Below are 27,854 nucleotides of genomic sequence, written 5' to 3'. Positions count from 1 at the left end.
TGGTTGGACTTTACATAAAACACTTTGTAAATAAGTTACGTGCGACAAATTGTGTGGATCTTTGAACATACAATGGAGCAGTTCTGCATGTAACAATTTTATCTAGTTTTACACATAGAGAAATGCAATTTCAGTTAATCCCATTGTTGTTAAATATGATAGATTGCTGGATGTATGGAAAGCCATAATGTCTCACTTACTTTTTAGGTATTTTCAATGGTGCTTTGCCACAATTTATTGCTTCAGATATTTTTCTTGGAGATAGACAAAATGTATTAAAAAACTAAAAATCCGCCTCTATTGCGAAAAAAGCACCTAGTGTTAAGTGTTAACCCAGGTTTCAGAGTAGATAACTACACCTTCTTCAGAACAACAATAAAACCCACAAGTGCCTAAGAAGACCTTTGTCAATGATTAAAAGAACACCATAGCTATACATTTATAAATGAAAAAGAAAGGAAAACACAAACAGTACATATGTACAAAGTCAAAACCACTACTTAACTTAATGGTGTATGCTCCACCTCACACTATTAAGTTAAGTAGTGGTTTTGACTTTGTACATATGTACTGTTTGTGTTTTCCTTTTCTTTTTCTTTTATAAATGTATAGCTGTGGTGTTCTTTTAATCATTGACAAAGGTCTTCTTAGGCACTTGTGGGTTTTATTGTTGTTCTGAAGAAGGTATAGCTATCCACACTGAAAACTTGGTTAACATTTAACACTAGGTGCTTTTTTCGCAGTCGAGGCGGGTTTTTAGTTTTTTAATATATTAACCAACGATTGCTGACGTTCTGTGATGTTGAAGGTTCTTATAGACAAAACCTGTTGTAGGTTACTCTCGTCATATATCTGTGGTTTTGAATGTAGCATTTTCTGAAGCGTGACTAATTACCAGTTGTAAAGAATGACTTTTGTGATGCACAAGTACAACATCTGGCAGTCCACAATCTTTTTTAAATTTTGTTTAGACCATTATTCACTCCTGTCATAATTGATGCATTATCTGTGCCTATCCCAATCCAATTTTCAATTTACATGTTGTGATCTTTTAAAGTTACTATGATTGCATTGGCCAGACATTTTGCATGGTCGTTTTTGGCAGGAATAAGTGACACTTTTGATTCACTATAATACACTCCTGGAAATGGAAAAAAGAACACATTGACACCGGTGTGTCAGACCCACCATACTTGCTCCGGACACTGCGAGAGGGCTGTACAAGCAATGATCACACGCACGGCACAGCGGACACACCAGGAACCGCGGTGTTGGCCGTCGAATGGCGCTAGCTGCGCAGCATTTGTGCACCGCCGCCATCAGTGTCAGCCAGTTTGCCGTGGCATACGGAGCTCCATCGCAGTCTTTAACACTGGTAGCATGCCGCGACAGCGTGGACGTGAACCGTATGTGCAGTTGACGGACTTTGAGCGAGGGCGTATAGTGGGCATGCGGGAGGCCGGGTGGACGTACCGCCGAATTGCTCAACATGTGGGGCGTGAGGTCTCCACAGTACATCGATGTCGTCGCCAGTGGTCGGCGGAAGGTGCACGTGCCCGTCGACCTGGGACCGGACCGCAGCGACGCACGGATGCACGCCAAGACCGTAGGATCCTACGCAGTGCCGTAGGGGACCACACCGCCACTTCCCAGCAAATTAGGGACACTGTTGCTCCTGGGGTATCGGCGAGGACCATTCGCAACCGTCTCCATGAAGCTGGGCTACGGTCCCGCACACCGTTAGGCCGTCTTCCGCTCACGCCCCAACATCGTGCAGCCCGCCTCCAGTGGTGTCGCGACAGGCGTGAATGGAGGGACGAATGGAGACGTGTCGTCTTCAGCGATGAGAGTCGCTTCTGCCTTGGTGCCAATAATGGTCGTATGCGTGTTTGGCGCCGTGCAGGTGAGCGCCACAATCAGGACTGCATACGACCGAGGCACACAGGGCCAACACCCGGCATCATGGTGTGGGGAGCGATCTCCTACACTGGCCGTACACCACTGGTGATCGTCGAGGGGACACTGAATTGTGCACGGTACATCCAAACCGTCATCGAACCCATCGTTCTACCATTCCTAGACCGGCAAGGGAACTTGCTGTTCCAACAGGACAATGCACGTCCGCATGTATCCCGTGCCACCCAACGTGCTTTAGAAGGTGTAAGTCAACTACCCTGGCCAGCAAGATCTCCGGATCTGTCCCCCATTGAGCATGTTTGGGACTGGATGAAGCGTCGTCTCATGCGGTCTGCACGTCCAGCACGAACGCTGGTCCAACTGAGGCGCCAGGTGGAAATGGCATGGCAAGCCGTTCCACAGGACTACATCCAGCATCTCTACGATCGTCTCCATGGGAGAATAGCAGCCTGCATTGCTGCGAAAGGTGGATATACACTGTACTAGTGCCGACATTGTGCATGCTCTGTTGCCTGTGTCTATGTGCCTGTGGTTCTGTCAGTGTGATCATGTGATGTATCTGACCCCAGGAATGTGTCAATAAAGTTTCCCCTTCCTGGGACAATGAATTCACGGTGTTCTTATTTCAATTTCCAGGAGTGTATGTTGTTGCAATTCCTAGATGTTTTAAAATACTTGTGTCAGTACAGTCGTCTACCAGCAGACTAAATTTTTCATTACTGATATCAGCTTGCAGTACTTTCTTGAAAAGTGGACCCAACACTTCACTTATTATGTTTGAACACTTCAGTTGATGTAATTGTAAGTCTGTGGTGAATTTAAAGTCAGGAACATAAAAGTGGGGTTATACTGTATCTTACATTTGTATGATATTCTCAGTTCTTGTATTCACATGAGAACTACTGTGTCATTACACACACACATGTTTGTAGATAACTTGTCTGTGAAAGCTGCTACTTGTTATTTGTTACAGTCAGCTACTGAGAAGATTTGTGTGTTTATAAAGTGTATAATAAGAGGAAAGATATTCAGCCCATCGTGAGATGCCATCAGTTAATCTTTTAACTGCATGAAGAAAATTATTTTTCAAAAGTACATATTTATTTCATGAAATTACAATTAAATCAATACCATTAGCTGATGACAGGTGTTGATATACATCAATGGGGACAGTTGAAAATGTGTGCCCTGACCAGGACTCAAACCTGGGATCTCCTGCTTACATGGCAGACGCTCTATCCATCTGAGCCACCGAGGACAGTAGGTCAGATAACTAATAGAGAGGTACAGAATCAAATCAGGGAGAAAGGAACATAGTAGTACAACTTGATTAAAAGAAGGGATAGGTTAACGGGAAGGATCAAAGAATAGTTAATTTGGGGTGAAGTAATTGTAGAGGGTGACCAAGGCATAACTGCAGTAGATATGAACCTTGCAAAGGGTAAAGTAGCATGCATCAGATCATTCTTTGGACTGAATACCATAACAGCAACACAATTGTTGCTCTGATGCTTCAAAAGTTAATAGCAAGTCTTACAGAATCTGCAGAAGAAGCATGGGTAAAAAATTCTTACAGCACATGAACAAGTGGGCTGTTCTTGTTTTCTTCCCAATTGATTATTATAGTATCCGGCACAAAAATAGGGCTTGAAGGTCATCTCACCATCTTACATCATTGCCAGTTTTTTTTTTAATAGTGATAATTTCAAAAAAAAAAAAAAAAAAAAAGGGCAATTCTGTTTTTAGTCTAGAATATGAAGGAGTACTTTCCAAAATAAAATTGTCACTAGCTGCTAGGAAAAAAATGAAAATTAATGTTACAAGAAATTTTTGAAGAAAATAATTTTTTACGTCAACCTGTGGTGGTAACAGAATCACTAATGTAATTGGACTGGGGAAAAAAAAAATCCTCAAAGTTGAAAAGCATATGCTGTGTCCTTTAATTTCAGAAACATAAAAGTATTCGGAGATAAAAAATAAAATATTATAAGAGGTGTAAAACTGTGCCGAAAAATGTAATCACTGATGAATTTTTGTTCTGTAGGACTGCGAAGAAACTTCTCCGTGAGAAAGTTGTTAAGAAAACTACAAAATTATTTTTGGTAACAGTTCAGACATCATTATTGTATCGTATCATGTACAGAGGCAAATTACTTCTCCTATATTCCATGCGCAGCAGTGCGCGAGTCATTGTAGGCTGTCATCAAGAGTTTTGTCTGGACGGCTCGCTTTAATATGACTGAGAATATTCCATACTTCCCAAAAATAATTTACTCGCTGCTAATACATATCCTTCGTCATTGCATCCGTCACTCAAAATGCCAATATATGCTACGCAAAAGTAATTATAGTTATTTTGAAGCCAATATTTTCACTTAAGTCGAGCAAAATATTTGTTCGAAAGGTTTTGTGAAACCCAAGTTTTATCTAAATTTGCTGTAAGCCTATTATTTTCAGCATGCAATACGTGCTTGGTACAAAAAAACCTCGTTCTTACTACTACAGTGTCCCTGTCTTGTGTTACAAATTTTGTCCATCATTACAGTGTCTGAATTAAAAACCAAGTGGGCGGAGAAGACAGTGCATTGAAGTGACTGGCCAGAATAATCAATTTTATCACGGACATTACCCTGTATTTCTCTAGCCATCGGATACTATCCGCTGTCATACTAAAGTAATACAATTCTATGTTCTAGCTTTTCGTAAAAGTCGTCAAATATCATAGATTTCTATGCTCTTCTTTGAGAATCAGATTAGGTGCTGGGACTGTTCCGATATTACTGCACTGTTTGTATATACAGTTGATACAGAAGCACCACAACATTTTATCGTTTTATGAACTGCATTACTCTTACTATGAAAAGCCAGTAAATCCTTCTGTGAAAAAAAAGTCAAATTTTGAATGGACTAGTAAACCAATTGCAGTAAGAGTATATCCCAATGTAAAGACATTCGATACAGATTTTTAGGAAAAACTGTTGTTAATTAATGCAGAATTGACAATCTTATTTTAATTGACAGTTGCCGGCCAGTGTGGCCGAGCAGTTCAAGGCGCTTCAGTCTGGAACTGCGCCACCGCTACGGTCGCAGGTTCGAATCCTGCCTTGGGCATGGATGTGTGTGATGTCCTTAGGTTAGTTAGGTTTAAGTAGTTCTAAGTTTAGGGGACTGATGACCTCAGATGTTAAGACCAATTCTGCTCAGAGCCATTTGAACCAATTGACAGATACTATTGAGTAAACTAATGGTCACCATTTGTGATAAATTTATCGGACGTCTACTGTAAGTGAAAATATTCGCAGTATGTGCTCTATAACTGAAATGAATAGACAAACATTTAAATCAATTCAGCTTTTTACATAGACAACACTTACCTAAACTGGAGGATCTTCTGGCTCCGTGTCGTCACATTCACTATCACATGCTTCAACCAAGTCTATCATCACAGATCCCACTAGGGTGTCTCTTAAACCCTGGTTCAAGAAATCAGTTTCTTGCAAGGCTTCTGCTTGTTTTATGCACCCCTCCCAGTCCTGGTGAGTAACATTGACAAGAGTTTTGTGTGTTAGCTTCTTGACATCAGCAAGTATGAAAGTAGTATTTCTTTTCGCTACTTCTCGCTTTATTTGGGCTCATATCAGTTCAATAGGATTATAATGGCAGTTATACGGTGGTAGACGTACCACTTGGTGTCCCATTTCGTTTGCCAGTTGATCTAATTGGTAAGTCTTTTTGGTACCTACGATTTCTTCTTTAAACAGGAGTTCAGCCTTAGTTTCATTGACTGAAAATGAAACATTCTTTCCCTTTAACCACTCCATAATATCTGCCTAGTGTCAATTTGAATGTGGCAGCTTTTCTATCTGAATGGAGTGGTAGCTGGCACTATCCGTCACAATAATTGACCATTCTTCAGCACAGACAACAGTCGAATAAACCAATTCTTAAGAACTTCTCCATTCATTTCTGAATGGTAATCGGATTGGCAAGAACTTTTCCCACCATGGTAAACAAGTTTGGCCTCTGGCATGAAGACTGTGGTTAATGAACCAGCTTTGGCAATGATTACTCGGCCACCTCTACAAGTAGGCACTTTCAAACCACCATTTCCTTTGGAGTTGTGCCATATATACCTATTGGTGTGGTTCTGTGAAACCCAAGTTTCATCCAAGTTCACTACAGGCTTGGTGTCTTCAGCACACAGGAAATGCATTGTACGCAAAAGCTTCACTCTTGATGCTGCAATGTCTCTGCGTTCCATTAAGGATTTCTGTCCATCATTACCCTTCTTGAATCGGAAACCAAGGGGATGGAGAAGATGAAGAGCCCGAGTAATTAATTTTTTCACATGGAGGTCAGCCTGTATGTTTGTAGCCATTGGATACTCTCCTCTGTCATAATATCCAAGTACAGTTCTACACATGAGCTCTTTGCTAAAATCCTCAAAGTCGGTTGATTTTTGTTCACATTTGTATCCCTTTCTTGGAGACTCGAAACACTCATTCATGTCTGGAGATTCTGCCAATGACACAGATTTGCTAATACAGCCTGTGGTTGATTTGGAGACACCACACGCTTTAGTGGTAAGGTTATGAATTTGGGCAAAATGTAAGTTAATACTCGCGTCTTCATTGTCGGCCAGATCAGTAAAGAACTTGAGTACATTCAATATGATAATTTTCGATTGTTTACGAATGTCTTTCCAACCTTTACGCACACCGACCAGAGGAGTACTACCAGTAGACCATTGCTCCTGCATTGTTGTTCACCATCGAACACACGTCAAAGCACCATTCTAAAGACAGTAAGAGACTGAGATGAAACATGAACACTCAATATAGCTCAGTAACACTGAGCTTTCAGCTGCTCTGACTGCACCACTAATGGTACCTACATGGCAACAAAGCCGAGAGGCAGGCAAATCACAGCCCGCAGCCCCTGCTGGCGGCAGGCAGCGACCGTGACCTTGAGGACTCTACTTCCGTGCCAGCCAGTCTAGTATTACATGTACACACATCAAAAAAAGTTTTGCATTACCTTGGTTCCAAGAGTTCTGGAACATGTACAGAAAATTGGAATAGAGATCAACATAAACATCATTTCCGCCCTTTTTATTGCTCATGAAAACCACACATTGCATGTTGTACCACTATTCAGCAAGACCTTAAGAGGTGGTGTCCAGATTGCTGTACACACCAGTACTTTTAATGCCCATTACCACATCCTCTTGCATTGATGCATACTATCCACAAGTTCATCAAGGCACTATTGGTTCAGCTTGTCTCACTCCTCAATGGTGATTCGGCATAGATTCCTCAGAGTGGTTGGTGGGTCACATCGTCCATAAACAGCCCTTTTCAATCTATCCCAGGCATGTTCAATATGGTTCATGACTGGAGAACATGCTGGCCACTCTAGTTGAGCAATGTCATTATCCTGAAGGAAGTCATTCACAAGATATTGATGATGGGTGCGCTAATTGCCGTCCATGAAGACAAATGCCTCACCAATATGCTGTCAATATGGTTGCATCATTCTGTCGGAGGATGGCATTCACGTATCATACAGCCATTACTGCGCCTTCCATGAGCACCAACGTCGTACGTCAGCCCAACATAATGCCACCCCAAAACAGCAGGGAACATCCACCGTGCAGCACTCGCTGGACAGTGTGTCTAAGGCATTCAGCCTGAGTGGGTTGCCTCCAAACACATCTCCGACGATTGTCTGGTTGAAGGCATATGCGACACTCAGCAGTGAAGAGAATGTGATGCCAGTTCTGAGCAGTCCTTTCGGCATGTTGTTGGGCCCATCTGTACTATGCTGCAGGGTGTTGTGGTTGCGGCATGTCATCAACAATTTATGTCTCTCTGTATCTCCTCCATCTCTGAACAACATCGCTTTGGTTCACTCCGAGATGCCTGGACAATTCTCTTGTTGAGAGTCCTTCCTGGCACAAAGTAAATGTGCCGGCACAATCAAACCACGGTATTGACTGTCTAGGCATGGTTGCACTACAAACAACATGAGCTGTGTACCTCCTTCCTGGTGGAATGACTGAAAGTGATCAGCTGTCAGACCCCCTCCATCTAATAGGCGCTGCTCATGCATGGTTGTTTACATCTTTGGGTGGGTTTAGTGACATCTCTGAACAGTCAAAGGGACTGTGTCTGTGATACAATATCCACAATCAACGTCTATCTTCAGGAGTTCTGGGAACTGGGGTGATGCAAAACTTTTTTTCATGTGTGTATTTAAAATAGTGTTCTCATAGTATCCATTTCTATTGAAAAAAGTGTTATCTTTTGTTACATCATCAGGATTAAAATAAATTGTAGTATTTAACATTGGTACTTTTATGATATCATGGTAACTTGCCAGCTGTGCTGCATTTGATCTGATTAGTTGTTCTGATATGCAGTGCTTTGTAACTAAATGATACTGTTTATTACAGAATGGCAACAAGCTGTTTCTTCGAATGAGAATAACATCATAAATAATTCAGTTCTTGATTCACTGGCTTACGTTTGTAAACATTACTGGGATGAACCAAAGGGAAACTTATTTTCACCGTTAACTTTATGCCAGCAACATGGAATAAGTGAAAAGCAGTTCCAGTGGACAGCATTAACTGTGCGTGCTTCATTGCATGCATGGGATGACATTGAAGCCCTCTTATTTACAAAGGCAAGATATATTTTTTTGTAATGAGAAGCTAATTGTGAGTTGCTCTTTAAATATATGTTGTACCTGTAGTAAAATTACAGATGTATTGAGAAATCCTTACAAAACTGCAACACATTAAGGTACATATGAAGTAGAAGATGCCTCCTATCTACTGAATATTAGAAATATGCCCAATGACTGTGCAAGTGTGAAACTGTCATTTGATGGCTTTTGTGATGTACTCAGAATGTGGGAGGACTCATATAATGTGTGTGTGACTGTTAACAATCATTTTCCACCTGTGTATAGATGTTGGTAACTACATAACATAACTAATGAAATCATAATTGTGCTACTGTGATATGAAAAATGAAGGTAATAATAATTGTCATTTGAGAAATAATACCATGCAACCATGTAGATTTTTTGCATAAAAGCAAAATGCATGGAACCACAGCACGTTGTTATTTAATAAGTAATATCTCTACCTGTTGGAAAGCAGTTCTCGAGGCAAAATTTCAGTTAATGGGAAAGGACAGTTTTTCACAAGACTATCTTTTCACTGGAACAGAAATGCTCTTATGAGATTAGTGCATGAAAATGAAGAATTATTTTTGAAAGTCATTGATAGCTGCAAGCCACTGCACCAATCATTGATTCTATGCAGATTGTCCTGCATTTTGGCATTGCAACCTCCCTAAAGGTAAATGTATTGTCCAAGTACAGACTCACAGATTTTCTGATGCTCCAATTACATGGTATTGTTGTAAAGAATTGAAAATTTGTCATCCACATGGTAACAGCAGGTGAGATGGATCAAGTATACCAACTGACCTAAACCCCCTATGCAGTATAGTTTCTTCAGTGCTGTAATAACAAGAAGTTAATTTGTGAAGAAAATCACAGCCTGAATCTCAGTGATAGACTGCAACTGCGTCCCAGATTTCTGCTTTCCATAGACAAGACTTTACCATAAAGCTCAGATGCTAGTTTACTGAAATCTCATGATGGATAGTAACTGCACATTGATCAAAATACTTTAATATTTGATAGCATTACTATAATCTGTATTTTTCATTTGTGACCCAACAAATACTAACATGTCTTTACAGAGTTGCATTTAGACACTATGTTTCTGTGTTAATTTGTTTGGAATATGATGAATGATGAATCTGTTGTCTTCTTAAGTTCTTTTACAGTGTGGTGTTTTTTTTTTTTTTGGGGGGGGGGGGGGATGACTCTCTGCAAAATTACTTTTCCTTACAGTGAGAGACTAGGCACTTTTTTAATAAAAGAATGCCAAGCCAGTTTCAAATAAAAAATGCACTGGTCATTGGGGGACAGAGAGAGGTGGGTGTCTAAAAGTGCAACAGAGTTGGTGGTTGGCTTTTGATATTTTAATTTAGTCAATTTAAAAATCCAGTTGTTAATCAACAATAAATTTATCTATAGCTTAACCAAGCAATGTGTGTATCTATGAGGACAGGATTTCAGCATGCTGTGTTCCAATGTGGGAGATGAAGAAACTGTTTGGATATCAGCACAATAGGAACATAAAGCATTCAAAATTATTGTCTTTTCAGAGAAGAAAAATATTAGGGAACAAGGTGAAAAATCCTACTTTGTTACTAATTGAGAAGTGCCCCATTTATGTTAGCTTGCAAAAAACTAGTGGTTACAAAATGTATAACAGGAAATTAACATCACCTTTTATACATTGTGTGTCCCTTTGGAATCAAATCTGGAAGCTGGAGAGATTGAATAAGAGTCTTTGACCATTCTTCCCATCAACATGTCATCTTATAAAGTTGTGTTCCCAGCACAGAAGACAGCTTGTTGGTCATATGACCTCCTTCAGCAGAGGCTGTTACACTGTCAATTTGAACCTATGATTGTGCTTTTTGCAGAATGCCCCTTGCCCAGATCAGTCTCTATACCTACAGACGGCAAGATCTGTAGTACTGACAGTGAAACGACACTTCTCATTAATGTATCCTGTTTGGTTATTACTCAAATATTCACACATTTACACTGTCTTTTAGAACACTTGACATAGCTTTCTTAATTGTATGGCAACTTTTCTGACAACTTTCGAAATATGATACACATGTCCAGCTCTCTGGTACGCACTAGACAGAGTGAATATGACATATTCACAATTAAGTTACACCCGATATAGAGTACAACATGTCTGGCTCTAGAGAACACCCGAGTCAGTGTGTCTATTACGTATTCATGTCTAAGTAATGCACGATACTAAGTAATGCACATCTAAGTAATGCACGTGTCTGACCCTCCAGAATGCCCAAACCAGAGATACATGTCCATAAGGTGTTCAAAGCACTTCAGTTGCAATATCGTTGCTCTTTTGGTTCTCAAAACTAGTGAAATTTAATAAACAACAATAGACTTGTAGGGTTACCATGAGAGATTGTTATACTAAAAACTTGGTTAAACACATTGAAAAGTATATAAAGTAGTTTAGGTAGTAAGTAGTTAAGTAGTTTAGGTAGCAAGAAAAGTTAGGCATCTTGGTGCCTAGCACCTGAACGTGCTGACCAATCAGGAGGAAGTTCAGTACAATTGATGGACGCTCCCATGCAGCTGGTACATATTGTACCATCTGTTGCTTGTACCTCACTCCATTTTTGTAGCATATACTATTTCACGTGTATCAAGCTGCATCAAGGCGAGATTCTAGCAAAATAAAATACTGGCAGCCACAGCCAGGAATATCACACATCTCACTCCTTCTTTGATTTCCAAAATTGGCCTGTCCTCAAAGACATCTAACAAATTTGGAAATGAGAAAATTTTTCCCCAAATTTGGAATAAAATTGAAGTTTCCAATCTCTAAGGTGCTCCCCCACAAAAAAAAGAAAAAAAACCTAGGAAATTGCTGTTCCTAAAATATCACCCCAATTAACCAAAACCATTGACTTACTAATGCTACACATATACTTTCTCATCTCAATTCTATCAATAAACCTTCACAAAACACACATTACATCATGAACTTGTTCTTGCTACAAAATATCATTTATGATTTTCAGCTTATAGCTATTTTCTATAGTCTTGTTATTCAACAATAAACATCAGCACCTGGACCATTAAATCTCCTCATAAACACTCACTACACTTATTGGTGTTTATATATGATAGGAACTAAACAATGCTGCAATGCTGTCCAGCTTTACATAACACGTTTTCCATCAGCACAATGCCATCCACTTTTACCTAATAACACCCCTTCTTGTCTGGCATGATGCTGTTGCTCGCTACATTGTTTTTGTCATGCTGGGTGCCTTTGGCTGCTGAAGTCAACCACAGACACCTATCTCTGCCGTTTGCCACTTGCTAACATTGGACTGCAGCAGGTGGAGGTGACAGGTGTTGCTTCCATGTCATCCACCTCACCTGCTGTACACTGCTCTGCTAACTGCTCCCTGAGGCATTGTTTCTCATAGCAGTGAAATAAAACATAGTCCCTTTGGACCGCGCGCACACTTACAACTTTACGCTTCTATTTTGCGTTTTCGCATTTTCACTTTCAGCTTCGTGATGCGATGTGGATTAATTAGTGGCATTTATAAATTTTGTTGCCAAACGGTTCAAAGAAACTTACAGAAGTTCAAACAGGATATAATTTCACAGTTCACACAGTGTCACTTTTTATCTTTTTCACTGTTCATACACTGCTGATTCGGGCATTTTATGATAATCATTACAGTCCACTGTTCTCACTATGACTTTCACGTCTCACCCAGTTCACAGTTCACGTTAATGGATAGTAGCCTCTTCTTTAAATACACATTCCCCTGCAAGGAGATGCTATACATGAATTTTGTGTCCCTTTGGAAGTCAGATCTGGAAACTGGAGAGATCTGGAGTGATTGAGTAAGTGTCTCTGACCATTTTTTTCCACCAACCTGTTGTGTTGTAAAGTTGTGTCCCCAGTGCAGAGGACAGCCTGTCGATTGTGAGATCTTCTTCAGCGGAAGCTGCTATGCTGTCAGTTCTAGCCTTTGATTGTGCCTTTTGCAGGATGCCACTTGCCCAGGTTAGTCTCTGTATCTATAGAGGGCAAGATCTGTAGTACTGACAATGATGGTAGGTGACAGTTCTCATTAATATATCCTATTTGGTTATTATTCAGATATTCACACATATACACTGCCTTATACAACACTTGGCATAGCTTTCTTAATTTTGTGGTAACTATTCTGACAGCTTCCAAAATATGATACACATGTCCAGCTCTCCGGTACGCGCTAGACAGTGTGAATATTACATGTTCACAACTCAGTTACATCTGATATAGAGTACAACATATCTGGCTCTTCAGAACACCCGAATCAGAGTGACTATTACATGTACACATCTAAGCAATGCACAATACTGAGATAAGTGTCCGACCCTCCAGAACTCCCAAAACAGATATATGTGTCCGGCCCTCCAGAACGCCCAAAACAGCGACTAGTGCAGCCAAAGTACTTTGTCTCCCAGGTGCGCCAGAGTGACCCGAAGGTGTTCGAACAACTTCGTTTGCAATATTGTTACTCTTATGTTTCTCAAAACTAGTGAAATTTAATAAACAAACACAATAGACTCATAGAGTAACCACTAAAAACTGGATTAAATACAATGAAAATTATATAAATAATTATTATGAGAAGTTAGGCATTTTGGTGCCTAGCATCCAAACATGCCGACCAATCAAAAGCAAGTTTAGTACAATTGGCAGACTCTCCCACGGAACTGGTACATACTGTATCATCTGTTGCTTGTACCTCACTCCACTTTTTTACCATATGCTACTTCATGTGTATCAAGCTGCATCAATTCAAGCTTCTAGTAAAATAAAATACTTACAACCGCAGCCAGGAATATCACACTTTTCAGCATTTCCAACTAAATACAACTCTGTGGTATAGGCTCCAAGTAACTCCCAGGAGCTGGGACTAGGGACAATTGTGATCTACAATAGTGGCCATGTGGTTTCTCTGCCAGTGAGGATCTGTCCTGAGGAGATGCACAGGACTAAAAAAGAAATAACATCAAGGCCTCCTTCAGTGGAGTGCTGTTGAGGTTTTTTTCCTATTTGGAAGTTGTAGGTGTGTACCAAATATTTGGACATGCCATTCAAGGCAGTGTGGAGCAGTGCAGTGTCGATTAACATGATTCCATTAGAGGTGCAGAATTTCTAGAACTCCACCAACATAAATCAAAGACCAAGGTGTCTGGGGATCTTCAAGGGCAAACAAGTGTACTAGCACCTAATTGTTTTCGCCAAGGTTGTGGACTGCACACAAAACACAAAGGGGCATCCGCTGCGTCCCTCCACAACCAGGAGCCACATAGATCTGCAGAAAGGGCCTGAAAAAATCCAAATGTAGACATGATCAAGGAGACATCATGGTGGGCCATGGTAAATACTGACGTGGGGAGGGGGTTAGGGGGTGGTTGCTGTTGCTTACTCTGGCATATGCAACACTCCCTTACCATCCGGGCAATATCGGCACCTGTACCACCAAAGTAAACATGTTGCTGGGTGAGATGAATTAACAAGTTGCCGGATGAAGTTCTTCATCATTACAACTTTCCAGTGGCCTTCATGGAGAAGGTGAAAGGCCTAATGTCAGAGGGTGCTGGGAATCAGCACCCGAGCTCAGCCCGTAGTAACTTGTAGCAACTCAACGCCAAGTGAGGATGGAAACTTGTGCCATCTGTTCCATTATGCTTGGAGGTCCAGGTGTGTCTGCTGTTTCTTACCCGTGGGCCACCCCTGTGTTGTATATTGCAAAATCTTGGAGGACAGGGTCATTTGCTATGTGTTGTGCCATGAGGCATGTGACAATGGGGAGGTTGGATATGATGTCTGTGGCCTCACCTTCCAAATGAAAAAACCTACTTCTGGATCTTTGTCAACTCCAGGCAGTCACAAAAGGATGTCTGCATTAGCATGGGCAGCAATAAGGCGATACTGGATATCGTAAGCATATCCTGAGAGAAAAAGGGCCCACCATTGCAGCCTTTGTGCCATTTGGATTGATATTTCTGCTGATGACTTGAAAAGCGTCTTTAGAGATTTATGATCCATCATGAGCGTGAAGCGATGGCTATAGACCTAATCATGGAAGTGTTTGATTCCAAAGACGAACACCAAAGCCTCCTATTCCACCTGACTGTAATTCCTCTGCACTGCCGTGAGGGTTTTTGATGCAAATGCAATGGGTCGCTCCACATTGTTACTCATGTGGGACAAAAGTGCGCCGATCTTGCTGTCTGAAGCATTGACCACCAGAACTAAGTCATTTTGCTGCCATCGTGTGCCATTAAGGAAGTAGGCCGAAGGAGGGCCAGCTTCAGGTCATGAAACCCCATATTACATTGGGAGGACTACTTCCAGTACATGTTCTTACTGATGAAGTGGGGCAGCAGCTCCACAGTTGTGGCATATGAAATGCACTGCCAGTGGCATTTCAGCTGGCCCAATACAGACTTTAGCTGGGACACGTCTCTGGGAACCTATAATTGTTGGATGATGGACACATGCTGTGGCATAGGCCAGATACCCAACGCACTGAATATGTCCCCTAAATACTCGGCCTGGTGGATGAATAAATAGCATTGGCAAGATTACAGTGAAAATTTGTCATCATGAATGTGGAGAAGAGTGTCTCTAGGTTGTGGGCAAGATCGGCCTATCCTTTCTACTGACCAGAATACCACCAGGGTAGTTTCACCATCACTCAATATCTTTAAAGTGTTGCTCCAAGTACCTCTGGAGCTTGTTTGGGCACTGACAATGTCAAATGGGAGCATGGTATATTAGTACAATACAACTGGAGTATTGATAACAGCAATCTTTCAGGAGTCATCATCCAATGCGAATTCGAGTTATGCATCCCAAAGGTCAATTTTGATTAACACTTTTCCTCCGGTGAGACAAGAAACAATGTCCTCGATCTTGAGAACAGGATACATGGCTACCACAAATTGGGTGTTGGTGGTGACCTTGAAGTTGTGCAGATGCAGATGGTGCCCAGTGACTTCTCCACCATCATGATGTGTAAGGCCCGTTGGCTAAACAACTAAACATAACTGTGGTGAGGGTGCCAACTTCCTGGGTGTGTTGCAATTCCAGTCAAAGCTTATCCTGTAGTGTAAACTTGACGCAGCGGATCTTAAAAATTTTGAGACTGCAGTGGATAACAGCAATATATGTGCCCAGAATCCGGAAACACCCATTGAAGACTTCTGTAACATTGACATGAGTTTCGCCAAGAGTTCGGTGGTGTAGGGGCATAGGCCCAGTGAGTGGACTACTTCATAAGTGTCATGAATCTTGAAGGTGTTAAGGAAGTCTAGACCAAGCATCTTGGATGCCCCTGGGGCTGCCACCACCAAAATCGGAGCCGGTGTTACTGTGGTGCCATGGAAGAATCTGGGTTGGAAGCATCCCATACAGTAATGAGATCGTTATTAAAACTAGACAACGTGGTCTCGAGAGTGTGCAGTGGAGGAGACCCAATGGCTTGGTATGTGGTCCAGTAGATGGCAGTAGCCAACAACCCAATATTGATGACTGGTTTGTTTCCTTTTTGATCTGTATGGACATCAGTTTAATGGACATGGGAGGACAGTCCATACAAATGCCACATCTTGAAAGCTGGGCTGTGTAAGATCCTCCTCGGAGTCACTTCATGCCCAGTCCACAGACATTGGAGTGGAAGAGTGACTGTCTTCAGCCTCATGTCCAGATTCTCTGCAGGTGGTACATGTCAGCATGTGGAAACGACACTGGTGTCATGGGTGGCTAACAGGACACTGCTTGCAGGATGGTAATAGTCTGAAATGATGTGTCCTGGGAGGGTCTTTGTCTGACAAAATGGTGTTAATAGGCTTCCAACTCCAGATGGGAGGTAAATACGAGGGCTGTGTCTTGTATAGAAGCTTCTGCCCAGATTGTTTGTTTGAAAGCTTTGATGATCCTCCTAGAGGCCTTCATCAGGTTTATGACCTAAAATCATATGTTTGACTACAGTCGATTCATAAGAGAGCTTGCATTGGTCATTGGAACATTGAAATCTGAATTCCCGGGAGAGACCCTGGAGCCTAGCTATTCGTTCCCTATAGGTTCTGGAATGTAACTTTGGCAGCTAAAATTTTTGTGCTGCACTGCTGCAAAGTCTATCTGAGTGTAGAAATAGTCAGCTAAGCTTTTCTTTTAGGAAGCGTATGGTACAGCTCCACTTTGAGAGGTAACTATTGTAAAAGGTGGTAGATCGCAGGTCCTGCATTCACCTATAGGAAGGCTTGCTGCTGCTCATCACCACGTATGTTGTACACTGGAAAGTGCTAATCTAATTGGTGTATGAATTAGGCCCAAGACTCAATTTTCCTGTCAAAGGATTGAAAGGGAAGCGATACTGATGTACCTGAACATACACGGGTGACAGGATGGGAACCTAACCCCGCTGTTACTGGAGTGAGTGTTTTGAAGGTGATAATTTGTTCCATTAGGACCTCGTTTGCCTGTTGCACCCTGTGGAGTAAGAGCAGCACCAGATGTATAATGTCTGCATTTTGCAGTACTGGTGCTGCTTGTTCGTGTTGTACCTGGGACATGGCACATGTGTTCTAACAGTTCAAAAATTCTCATCACCAATGAAAAATCCAACTTTGTTACTAATTAAGAAGAACACTGGTAGATGTTACAAACAGCTGCTTCATTAGATTGCAAAGAACTAGTGGTTACTGGGGTAAACAAGAAATTGCCCACATGTCTTTAGCAATTCCAATTAAATACAGTTCTGGGAGCCAGAACTAAAACAGGAAAACACTACCACTCGAACTATTGCCTACTACAAAACCTAACTTCTTGGTGTGACACAGTCTTCTTTGATGGCGCACTGACAAGTGCTTAAGTGATGGTCTCCAAGCAGTTGGCACATGACTTGACTTGCTCTCACTGATGGGAAGTGTCCTCAGTGGTCCCTGGATTAGATTAAATAATTATCTTCAGGAAAAGACATGCTGCCCCCATTCTCTCATGACTGGATGGAAGCGTGGTTTTGCTGATGCCTGGTGAGGTACCCCGTGGTCTGTAGCTCCTCGTGTGTCACCTGATTATCTGAGTTTATAGTTGACATTTCCCCGTGGCTGCTACAGAATGCACTAGTGTCGCCTACTTTGACCCGCACATGATAACTGTCATGAATGTTGTGGCTGGTGCCCCTGTTCACCATAGGAAAAGACATCTTAGCATTACTGAAAACAGTCAACAAAATAACATTAACAAAAAATTGCATTTTGATGTGTTGTGACCACACAGTGCAATTCACTGTACTGGCTGCATGGCTCACTGTAAGAACATTTAGTCCTAAATAGTCGCATAGTTGCTTCAGTCACATGCTTTATTTCATCAACTTATATATGCTTTTTTTCTATCCTTATCACTAGTTTTTATTCATAGCGTTCAGATTGCACTAATTATAGCACTCACTGAAATTTTTACTTGTGATTATATGCATTTTTTTTCATTCCACCAAAGACATTATTGTTCCCCTTGAAATGCCCAGTATGAGATAGCATTTATTTGTCCATTTCAGTAAGTCATATTATTATGCCATATGTGAGTAGTATGTACAGTTGATGGGATGATTGAAAAACAGAAATATTTTTGAAACTAACTTTAGTGTACATGTGACAGTTTGTTGAGGTACTGTTCATAATATAATGGGAAGAGTAAAGGACTTTTTTTTATTTTTAGAGTTGGCTTGGTGGGAAGAAATTGAAGACTGCTGTTCCTGTGGAGCCGCTTATGTTGAAGCTTCACGAACTTGGTGCACCAAATGATGTACTGTGTAAATATTTGGCTTTCATAGACAATACTGGGAAACGACTAAACATTGCTCGTAAACTACAATGCCACAGAACTGTTATTGATGTGAGTAGACACTGAAATTCTGTGAAACTACTGTACTTCTAATGCAGTCCTTATTGCACAGATTTTTTTCCTTCGTTCAATAATGTGTCTTTGCAATTGTATTCTAAAAGTACATGCGATACATTAATGATCCCAAACTGAAGAATATTTATGCCAAAGATGTACGTGATACATTGATAATCTCAAAGTGAGGAACATAGTATGTATTGTCAAATTATGATGTAACAGACAGAGATAGGTTTAACTTTAGTAAAGGCTGTCCTTAGTTATTTTAGAGTTAGTTCTGGTTTTATATATTTACAGTTTTCCATGATGTGGACAACTACATACAGTTATACAGGTTCTCCCTCTACAAACACTTATTAATGAAAGTATAATTGTGTGGGTATCAAATGAAATTTGTGACTGGATTTTGGAGTTCTTGGAAGGGAGGGGGCAGCATCTTATCACGGATGGAGAATCAGTGACAAATGTAGAAGTAATTTAATTGAAGTGTGTTGGGACCCTTGCTGTTCATGTTGTGTATTAATTACCTAACAGACATTGTTAAAAGTAAACTCAGGTTTTAGTCTGGAACCGCGGGACTGCTACGGTCACAGGTTTGAATCCTGCCTCGGGCATGGATGGGTGTGATGTCATTAGGTTTAAGTAGTTCTAAGTTCTAGGGGACTGATGACCTAAGATGTTAAGTCCCACAGTGCTTAGAGCCAAACTCAGGTTTTTTGCAGATGATACAGTTATCAGTAATTATGTGCTGTGTGAAAAAAAATCTGCACAAATGTTTAGTCAAATCTTGGTAAGATTTCAAACTGGTACAAAGATTGGCAACTTCTTTTAAATGTTTAGAAATTTAAAACTTTACTCCTTGCAAAACATAAAATTGTGGCATCCTACAACTGCGATATCAATGAGTCACATGTGGAATCAGTTAACTCATACAGAACCTGAGTGTAACAATGTGCAGGGATATAAAATGAAATGATCACATAGCCTTAGTCATAGGTAAAGCAGGTGGTTGGCTTAGGTCTATTGCTAGGACACTGGAGAAATGCAATCCACCTGCAAAGGAGACTGCTTATTAATCAGTCATGTGACCCATCTTAGAGTATTGATGAAATTTGTGGTATGTATACCAAATAAGGCTAGCCAGACATGTTGGGCATACACACAAAAAAAATGGCAGCATGAATGGTCACAGATTTGTTTGGAGAGGAGGGAAAAAATAGCAATCATGAATTGGCAGACACTTGACGATAGATACCATTCATCTCATGAAGCCTACGTATAAAGTTTCAGGAAACTGTATTAACGCTTTGAGTGCTGCAGACATGAAATCCCGCCATGCTTCACCTTTCCACAGATGCTGTAGAGATTGTTAGCCACTGCAGTGGTATTTCCCATTAGTGCTGCATTCACTGTCACAGCCTGGTTGGCCCCCCAGTGATGGCTTTTACCATCAGTTAGTTCTACTACCTGTGGTCCTGTAGATGTCTGTAGCCACTCAGCAGTATTTCTGTCAGATTTCACAGTTGCTGTTTGACATTCATGCTAGCTGGTTCCCCATGATCATTTGCATTGTGCTTCCGTGTTGTTGTTTAGTTTTCAGCAGTATTTCCGTCGGATTTCACAGTCGCTGTTCGACATCCATGCTAGTTGGTTCATGTGATCATCTGCATTCTGCTTTTTTGGTGTCGTGTAGCTTTCTGCTTATTCGTCGGGATTTTTAGACTGCTATCACTTTTGAGTTCCCCAATAAATGGCATGTCACCGTGGTTGCACCAACAAAGAGATCACCAGGGGTGACAGTGACAGTGATAGATAGTGTGTCATCTTGAATGACTTTAGTGATGAAGATGATGATGATGATGATGATGATGATTCAGAAGGATCTCATAGTAATACACATCTACATATTTCACCTAGTAGAGCTCATCAGGATAGTTCTTCTTCAGATTCTGAAAGTGGAGACGAATCAATCTGTAAAAGGCCACACCTTAATGACAAATTTGATTGGCAAAAGCACGATTTCAGTCCAACACTACATGCATTTGATGACTCATCTTCAGGACATAATTGCCAACTAGCACCTGATTCAAGCTTTCTATCCTTTTTCATGCTATTTCAGTCAGAAAATCTGATGAAATTTATAGCACTTGAAACAAACCGATTTTTCACTTTTATCATGGCAAATACGCCAGAATGAGTTCATTTTTTACTGCCCACTTGGAAAGATACTGGTTTTGAGGAACTGTATTGCTTCACTGGTATTTTGCTTCTCATGCGCCATGTTAAAAAGTTGAGATGTACTTCTGAGTGCTCCAGTTTTTGGTGAAATTATGTCCCATGACAGTTTTATGTTACTTTTGAGAATGTTGCGTTTTAGTGACAACTCCCAACTGTGAAGATACCAGTTGGTTTAAAATTAGGAGAATAATTGAAACAGTTTGTATTGCATTACATAGTGTGTTTAATCCATAAAAAAAGGTCTGTGTCGATGAATGCCTATTATTGTTCAAAGGTCGCCTATCTTTTAAACAATTCATTCCTTTGAAACAAAGAAGATTCAAAATCAAGGCAATTGTGTTGAGTGACTGTAAAACTGGATACATCTTGGATTTCATTGTATACTCAGGCACAACACCAGAAATTGAAGTCCATAATTTAGAGAAATCCGGTGACATAGTGGCAACAGTAATGAAACCATATTGTGAACATGGACATATCCTGGTGTTTTTTTTTTTCCCATGTTGTAGACCTTTGTGTTTTGAATGATTACTCTCTTCACAGATTGGTAACAGGGAGAAAAATACCATTAGCAGATTTTCATTTGTCTGGTATGAGAACTTGTGTAAAAATTTGCTACAGCTTGGAGAAGAGACGGGAAATGAAGACACTCTGATGATGGGAATGCTCTGCACTTTGCTGGAAGGCACTTTTCAGATGTCATTCCAAGTGACCAGTCCAAGAAACACGGACAATGGTGTAGATATGCAGTCTGTGCAAAACAGAATTTGTGCCAAGAAATAAAATATGAATGCAAAACATGCAATGTACCCTTGTGTGTTATACCACATTTCGAAACATACCACACAAAGAAAAACTTTCAGCCACGTTGATACATCTGAAAGATGAAATCAGGCCCTTACTTCTGAAAAAAAATATTTAAAAATAAAAAAGTTAAAAAACAAAGAAATGGAAAATAAGCACAAAAATAAAAAAAAATGTAACTTCAATGAAATGAGCACCCTTAGCTGCTTACAGGCATTGACATACGTCAACGGGGACAGATGAAAATGTGTGCCCCGACTGGGACTCAAACCCGGGATCTCCTGCTTACATGGCAGATGCTCTATCCATCTGAGCCACCGAGGACACAGAGGATAGCACGACTGCAGGGATTTATCTCTGGCACACCTCCGCGAAACCCACATTCTGAACGTATTGTCCCGCACTACATTCGTAGTGCCCCCGCCAATTATACTCATTACACGCGGCACGTTGCCGATTCCTGTAAGAGTTCGGGCACTGTTTGTGCGTTCGCACAGAAGAAGAAGATGGTCAAGTGGCCGGTGAGCCTTAACTATATATTTATTAGGATGGTATCTGTTCTTTTGGACATGTCCGACAGAACAGATACCATCTTAGTAAATAAATTTTAACTTTGCCAATATTGGTCCAAATCCCGGATGAGAAAGAAGGATGGGAAATATAACAGCGCATAAAAATAAATAAATAAAAACCCAGAATTATCTGAGCTTGAAGAGCCTCTCCAGGTGAATTACTGTGCTGACAAACATATTATGTACAAACATTTGAATCATCCAGTCCATGCTGACAAACACAGACTGGTTGCTTCAAGTCCAAGGTCATAATCAACAAAACAAAACAAAAAAGACTTATTCATATTGATCGTTTTAGTCATGAATAATGAAAATCATGAAAATCCCATAGAAAAAAGCTCCAGAATTTTCCAATTTTTTAGGCAACTTTTCCAAGCTTTTCTTTAATTCAAACCTTGCCTTAACAATTGCAAAAAAAAAAAAAAGAAGGAATCATCCAAATTGGTTAAACTATTTTTGAGTTTTAGTGACACAAACCAACAGCAGTTCATTTTTATGTACATAAATGTTACTTTGTATGTGTATATGTGTGTGTGTGTGTGTGTGTGTGTGTGTGTGTGTTGCGTACAAAAATCTGATAATTAAGTCTCAGTGGGCCAAATGAAACTTAGATGTATACAGAGACCTTATGATGATGCGCAAGAGCTAATTGCAAATGAAAGAAAGCCTTGGGTGAGGAGTTACATGTTAGCAGCATAAGCAGTTTGAGTGTACATTATGTCTCTCGAGCAATTCATCTCCCGATTCAAAGCTATGGAATAAATATCCAGATACACTGTGTTTGTTTGTAACATTGGTGATCGCACTCAGACTGCCAGACAGTCACAACTGCCATGGCTCCAGAAATACTCAGCACAGGGTGAAGTCTGCCGAGCGAAGAGGTCAGGCACAGACAGCAACCTGTGGAGATGGCCATTAGCGCAGGTAAACGGATTAGCTAACCTCAAGGGCGTGCTCGACATGACGAGCCGGTCGTGCAGCTGCAGCAACCAAAGGGCTAACTGAGGAATCTTAGAATATACTACAATCCCATACATATCACTCCCATAGGGACAGTGAAGACAGGATTAGACTAATTACAGTGTGCACATAGGCATTTAAGCAATCATTCTTGCTGCACTCCTTATGTGAATGGAACAAGAAAAATCATTACTCTGTGGTACAACGGGAAATACCAACTGCCATATACTTCACAGTGGTTTGCGGAGTAGACATGTAGTGTTCCATTTTCTAAATTGATGAATTGTTTGTTCACCATACCTCGCCTCTGAGTTCTTGTAACCTTATTATTTCATCTCACTTGCATGACTTAAAAGTGAGCTATGTGAGACTTTTATATTCAGTCTTCTTTACAGTTTCATTCTTACAGAATTCCTCTCCCCACCCCAAACCACCCAACTTTTTCCAATTGTCGAGAGGTGACATCAACTCTACAATCAGTCTGTAAATGAGTAAAATGTGAGCATATTTATTTACACTATACACAAGGTGATTTAAACTATACATAACTTAGTCTCTTGCTTCTCGGTTCCACTTTAGCACTCTTACAATAACTGAATTGTTTATAGAATAACGTTGATCACTGGATATGAGAGTCCATCACTGAATGTCAATAGCAACATGCTACTAATTAGTTTTTGTATTGGTCTCACTGCAAATCTTCTGGGATCTTTTCGGTCCGTAGTGTGCAGCATCTTAAAAATATGCATGGAGGGTTACATTTGCATTTGCATGCTGCGAGTTGAAGTGAAGATGGCATCCTTTGGTGATGTCCTTAGTGTCACACATAGGAGGACAGTGATTCCCAGAGAGTGTGGCTTACAGTGGCCCACTGGCAACTTGTTTAAATGAATCTTCTTCCACAGAGACGTGAGTGGCGCATGGCGTGCCATGTGCAGCCAACAAAGACACTGTCAATGCTGCATTCCACATTCTTCCCCCCTCCTACCCTCCCCCCTCCCCAAAATTGCGCACTATGGTGGAAACCACCGGGAACATCTGCGAGAAACTGGAGGTCGGGCAGCCACCCAGAGGCACAGGTGGGTGCAGCAGTGATGCTGCTGAGGTTGCCGAAGACTATGAGATTCATCCAGGTTTGATGTCCGTGACTGACGTCACTGTGAATGGAAAATGGAAATGGATGTGACTACTGCAGCACCAGTTGTGTAGGTGAGCAAGGGCTGAACTCCATGATGGAGTCATCTGTCAAACAATGAGCCCTAACATTAGGAACTGTCAAAGGCTACTTAGGGGCTGCAGTCAAGGTTGCAGGCAGTATTTCTGAAAAATGAAAGTCTACAGTAGGATCACAAGAATCACAAATATGAAGTTAGTTGTGGTTCCATTGATGGGTGTGTGGCCACTGTGGTCGAGCTGTTCTAGGCGCTTCAGTCCGGAACCACGCAGCTGCTACGGTCACAGGTTCGAATCCTGCCTCGGGCATGGATGTGTTTGATGTCCTTAGGTTAGTTAGGTTTAAGTAGCTCTAAATATAGGGGACTGATGGCCTCAGATGTTAAGTCCCATAGTGCTTAGAGCCATTTGAGCCATTGATGAGTGCCTTTTTTTGACCTGATTAGTACAATGAGCTTGTCATCTGAGTGACGATGCCAAGTTCCTAGTTATGAGGCTTGTTTTATTCATGATAGAAAACATTGTCCTTTGTGTGGAACTTTGGAACTTTATAGCGAAGTTGGCATCCAAAGCAGGGTGTTGAGGATCAAAGAAATGCAATAAAGTGCACTGATGACGAACATATAATAATTCTGCCAACATGTTGTGAAAAGGCAGAGTAAGATAGATGATGAGAAACAACAAAAAAGCATTTTCCCTCCACTGCGAAACACAAAGTTTGGACATCTGCCCCTCTAAAGTGTAAATGTAGTGTTCAGTTTCACCATTTGTCTGATTAGAGAACAGAGCAATTTGGACATGCTGAGTCCATTTTGTTGGCAAAACTGTTGAAATTGCAATGAGGGGAAGTGTTAATCATTGTCCAAAATGGAGTGTTAATCATTGTCCAAAATGGTAGTTTGTGGCAATCCTTCTAAACAAAGGAAAGAACCGAGTGCTTTGGTAGTGCAAGTGCTAGTTGTCAAATTCATTAGAAGGACAAATGCATATCTACTGTATGCATCAACCATAATTAACTAGCTTGTGTTCTGGAAAGGACCAGCAAAATCAATGTGGATTCAGTGCCAAGGACCCTCAGGTTGAGGCCAGTTGAAAAATCATTTGCACTGCGCTGCTTGGTTGCCCATGCAAGTTTGGAAATGGGCAGTCATTGATTCAATCTGCTTACGAAAATCAAGCCATATAAAATGCTGGCATGCTAGCTGCTTAGTTTTAAGGGTTCCCCCATGTTCCCTATGTAAATGAGTCAAAACATTTTCCTGCAATGTTGTGGAAAACATGACTCATGTTTGTTCATTAGGAATATGAAATGCAGTTATGCCATTCTGAACAGAATGGTATTTTTGCTCTACTGTATCTGAGATAGATTTCGGACCTGCAGGTCAACCCATCCAAATGTTGTACCTGAGAAATCACATACTGATCGTGTTGAATACCTTGTGGGGTCCACTGACAGTGGGAAAAGCTTGCAGTGCTTGCAAATTACATTGATCAATTTGAAGACAAGAACCTTCTTGGTGCATCAAATTCCAGATTACTTCCCATATGTAAGCAAGACACGATGTTTGCGCTAGCATTTTGTACCATTGGGCGATAAAAAATTTCATATTGGTAATTTGAAATAATTAATGACCTACACAGCAGAGTCTTTGCTGTATGATCAGTCACATCTTTTGTTGAGAGGAAAAGAACAGTTGAGAGGTTATGGTCAGTCACAAAAAAAAACATAAAATTCTGCGATGCAGGTATTTAAATTTCATGGCACCTATAGCTAAAGCTTCCTTTTTCAGCTGACTGTAGTTGACTTCAGTCTTTTTTTAGCATCTTAGATGTGAAAGCAGTTCAGTGTTACCAATCTAGTGAGATAAAACTGTCTCTATTCCATGTTATTATGCATCAGCTGTAAATATTACTGGTTTCTGCAAATCAGAATGAATAAGACATGGATGACTAAACAATGCATTTTTCAACCTTTGAAATGGTTGTTCACATTCTCCAGTCCATGGAAAGGAACATTTTTATGCCAGAGGCAATGCAAATGAGCAGCAGTTTGCACTGCATTTGGAGTGTATTTGATGTAATAAGTAACTTTTCCAAGAACTGCTTGTAGTTCCCATAAATTTTTAGGGGAAGATATCTAACCATCTGAAATCAAAGGTACTCCACACAATGGTGAGGGCAGTTGCATTAAATACTACCTGAGCACTCACTATATGTCATTTAAATGCAGTTACTGAGGAGATCATTAGGATTTCTCTGGTTGAGCACATCAACCATACAATGATCCGAAAACTGGCTGGAGTGGCTCCAGTCAATGAAAATATGCAAGAATGGAGACTTCAGTGGTATGGACACATCATACTGGCACCACCTACCTTGGTCATCGGCTCAGCCTATCATCTCAGTGTTGAAGGCCAGAGCCAATGTGGAAGACCTAAGTTACCTTGGCTGCATGTAATAGCAATAATAATGATGATGATGATGATAATAATAATAATATACTGACCAGCAGGTATCAGCAGGTATCTTTTTCATTTCCCCATCCAGGGGAAGTAGAAGGTATGCATCAGCTAAATCAGTTTTAGGAAAGGCTCGTCCACCTGCAAGGTGATCCATAAGCTCCTCAAAATGGGAAAGAATCAATAACTGTTTGAGTGTTGGCTGTAGCTTTAAAGCTTGATTGAAGTCTGATTTTCCCATTTGATTTTCTTGTGATAGCTAAAAGAGATGTCCATTCACTTGCAGAAATGTGTTTCAAAACTTCATTGTCTTCCAATTTGTTGAGCTGAGAACAATTTCATCAATAATAGTTTCAGATGCCAAATGGGTGCAGTAAAACTTAGGTTGTGCATTGTCCTGGAGCATCATATGCACTTGAAAATCCTTTGCATATCCCAATGTATCATTTAACAAATGGCCATATTTTTCATGCAATTGGTGAATGCTGGCATGAGGCACTTAAGTATCGATAGCATGAACATCATCTTCAGTATCTGGACCAAACAAATCAAATGCATCTAGGCCAAAAATATTGATACTAAAGCATGACTGAACTACTGTGAAAGCCACTAATGTAATCACATTTTTATATTTTGCTTGCAAAGTACATGTCCTGAAAACAGAGGTACTTTCGCCTTTGTAGACTGTGAGGTGCAGACGTGATTTCTGTAGCTTAGAATGTCACAGATGCTCATATCTGCTCCATTTAATTAAAGTGACTGAAGCACCAGAGACTAACTGAAACAGTGTACTTTGATTGCAAATCTATAAAGAGAAGGACATTTGTGCCTGCTTAGTACTATCCTCAATTAGTGTTGCAACAACAAGCATGTTAGGGTCTAGTTCCACAAAGTCTTGCACTTCCTGAGAGTCAATCATTTTGAGTACATCAGTGAGACCAGGCTTGTGATGCTTTAAACTCTCAGCCCATATTATGCTGTCAGTAAAGTTCTGAATAATTGCATCACAAAGCATTTCATCATGAAATGAAACTTCACATGCACATTTAAATTTACAATTCCTAATCATGTCCTTGAGCTCAGTGATCCATTCCTTATGAGATTGAT

General features: G+C 40.7%; 1 protein-coding gene across 1 annotated transcript in view; it reads left to right on the top strand.

The window, feature by feature from the left end:
* LOC126184760 (spermatogenesis-defective protein 39 homolog) overlaps nucleotides 1-27,854 on the top strand; it is a 115,079-nt gene that overhangs the window by 75,127 nt on the left and 12,098 nt on the right. The window contains exons 9-10 of the mRNA XM_049927306.1: nucleotides 8,372-8,604; nucleotides 18,359-18,535. Of these exons, the coding sequence (XP_049783263.1) occupies nucleotides 8,372-8,604; nucleotides 18,359-18,535 (410 nt within the window). The remainder of the gene's footprint in view (nucleotides 1-8,371; nucleotides 8,605-18,358; nucleotides 18,536-27,854) is intronic.

Source organism: Schistocerca cancellata, chromosome 4 (assembly GCF_023864275.1).
Source record: "Schistocerca cancellata isolate TAMUIC-IGC-003103 chromosome 4, iqSchCanc2.1, whole genome shotgun sequence".
In the NCBI taxonomy this organism is placed as follows: Eukaryota; Metazoa; Arthropoda; class Insecta; order Orthoptera; family Acrididae; genus Schistocerca; species Schistocerca cancellata.
Note: the sequence above shows the minus strand (reverse complement) of the source record. Positions and strands in the feature narration are given on the sequence as shown.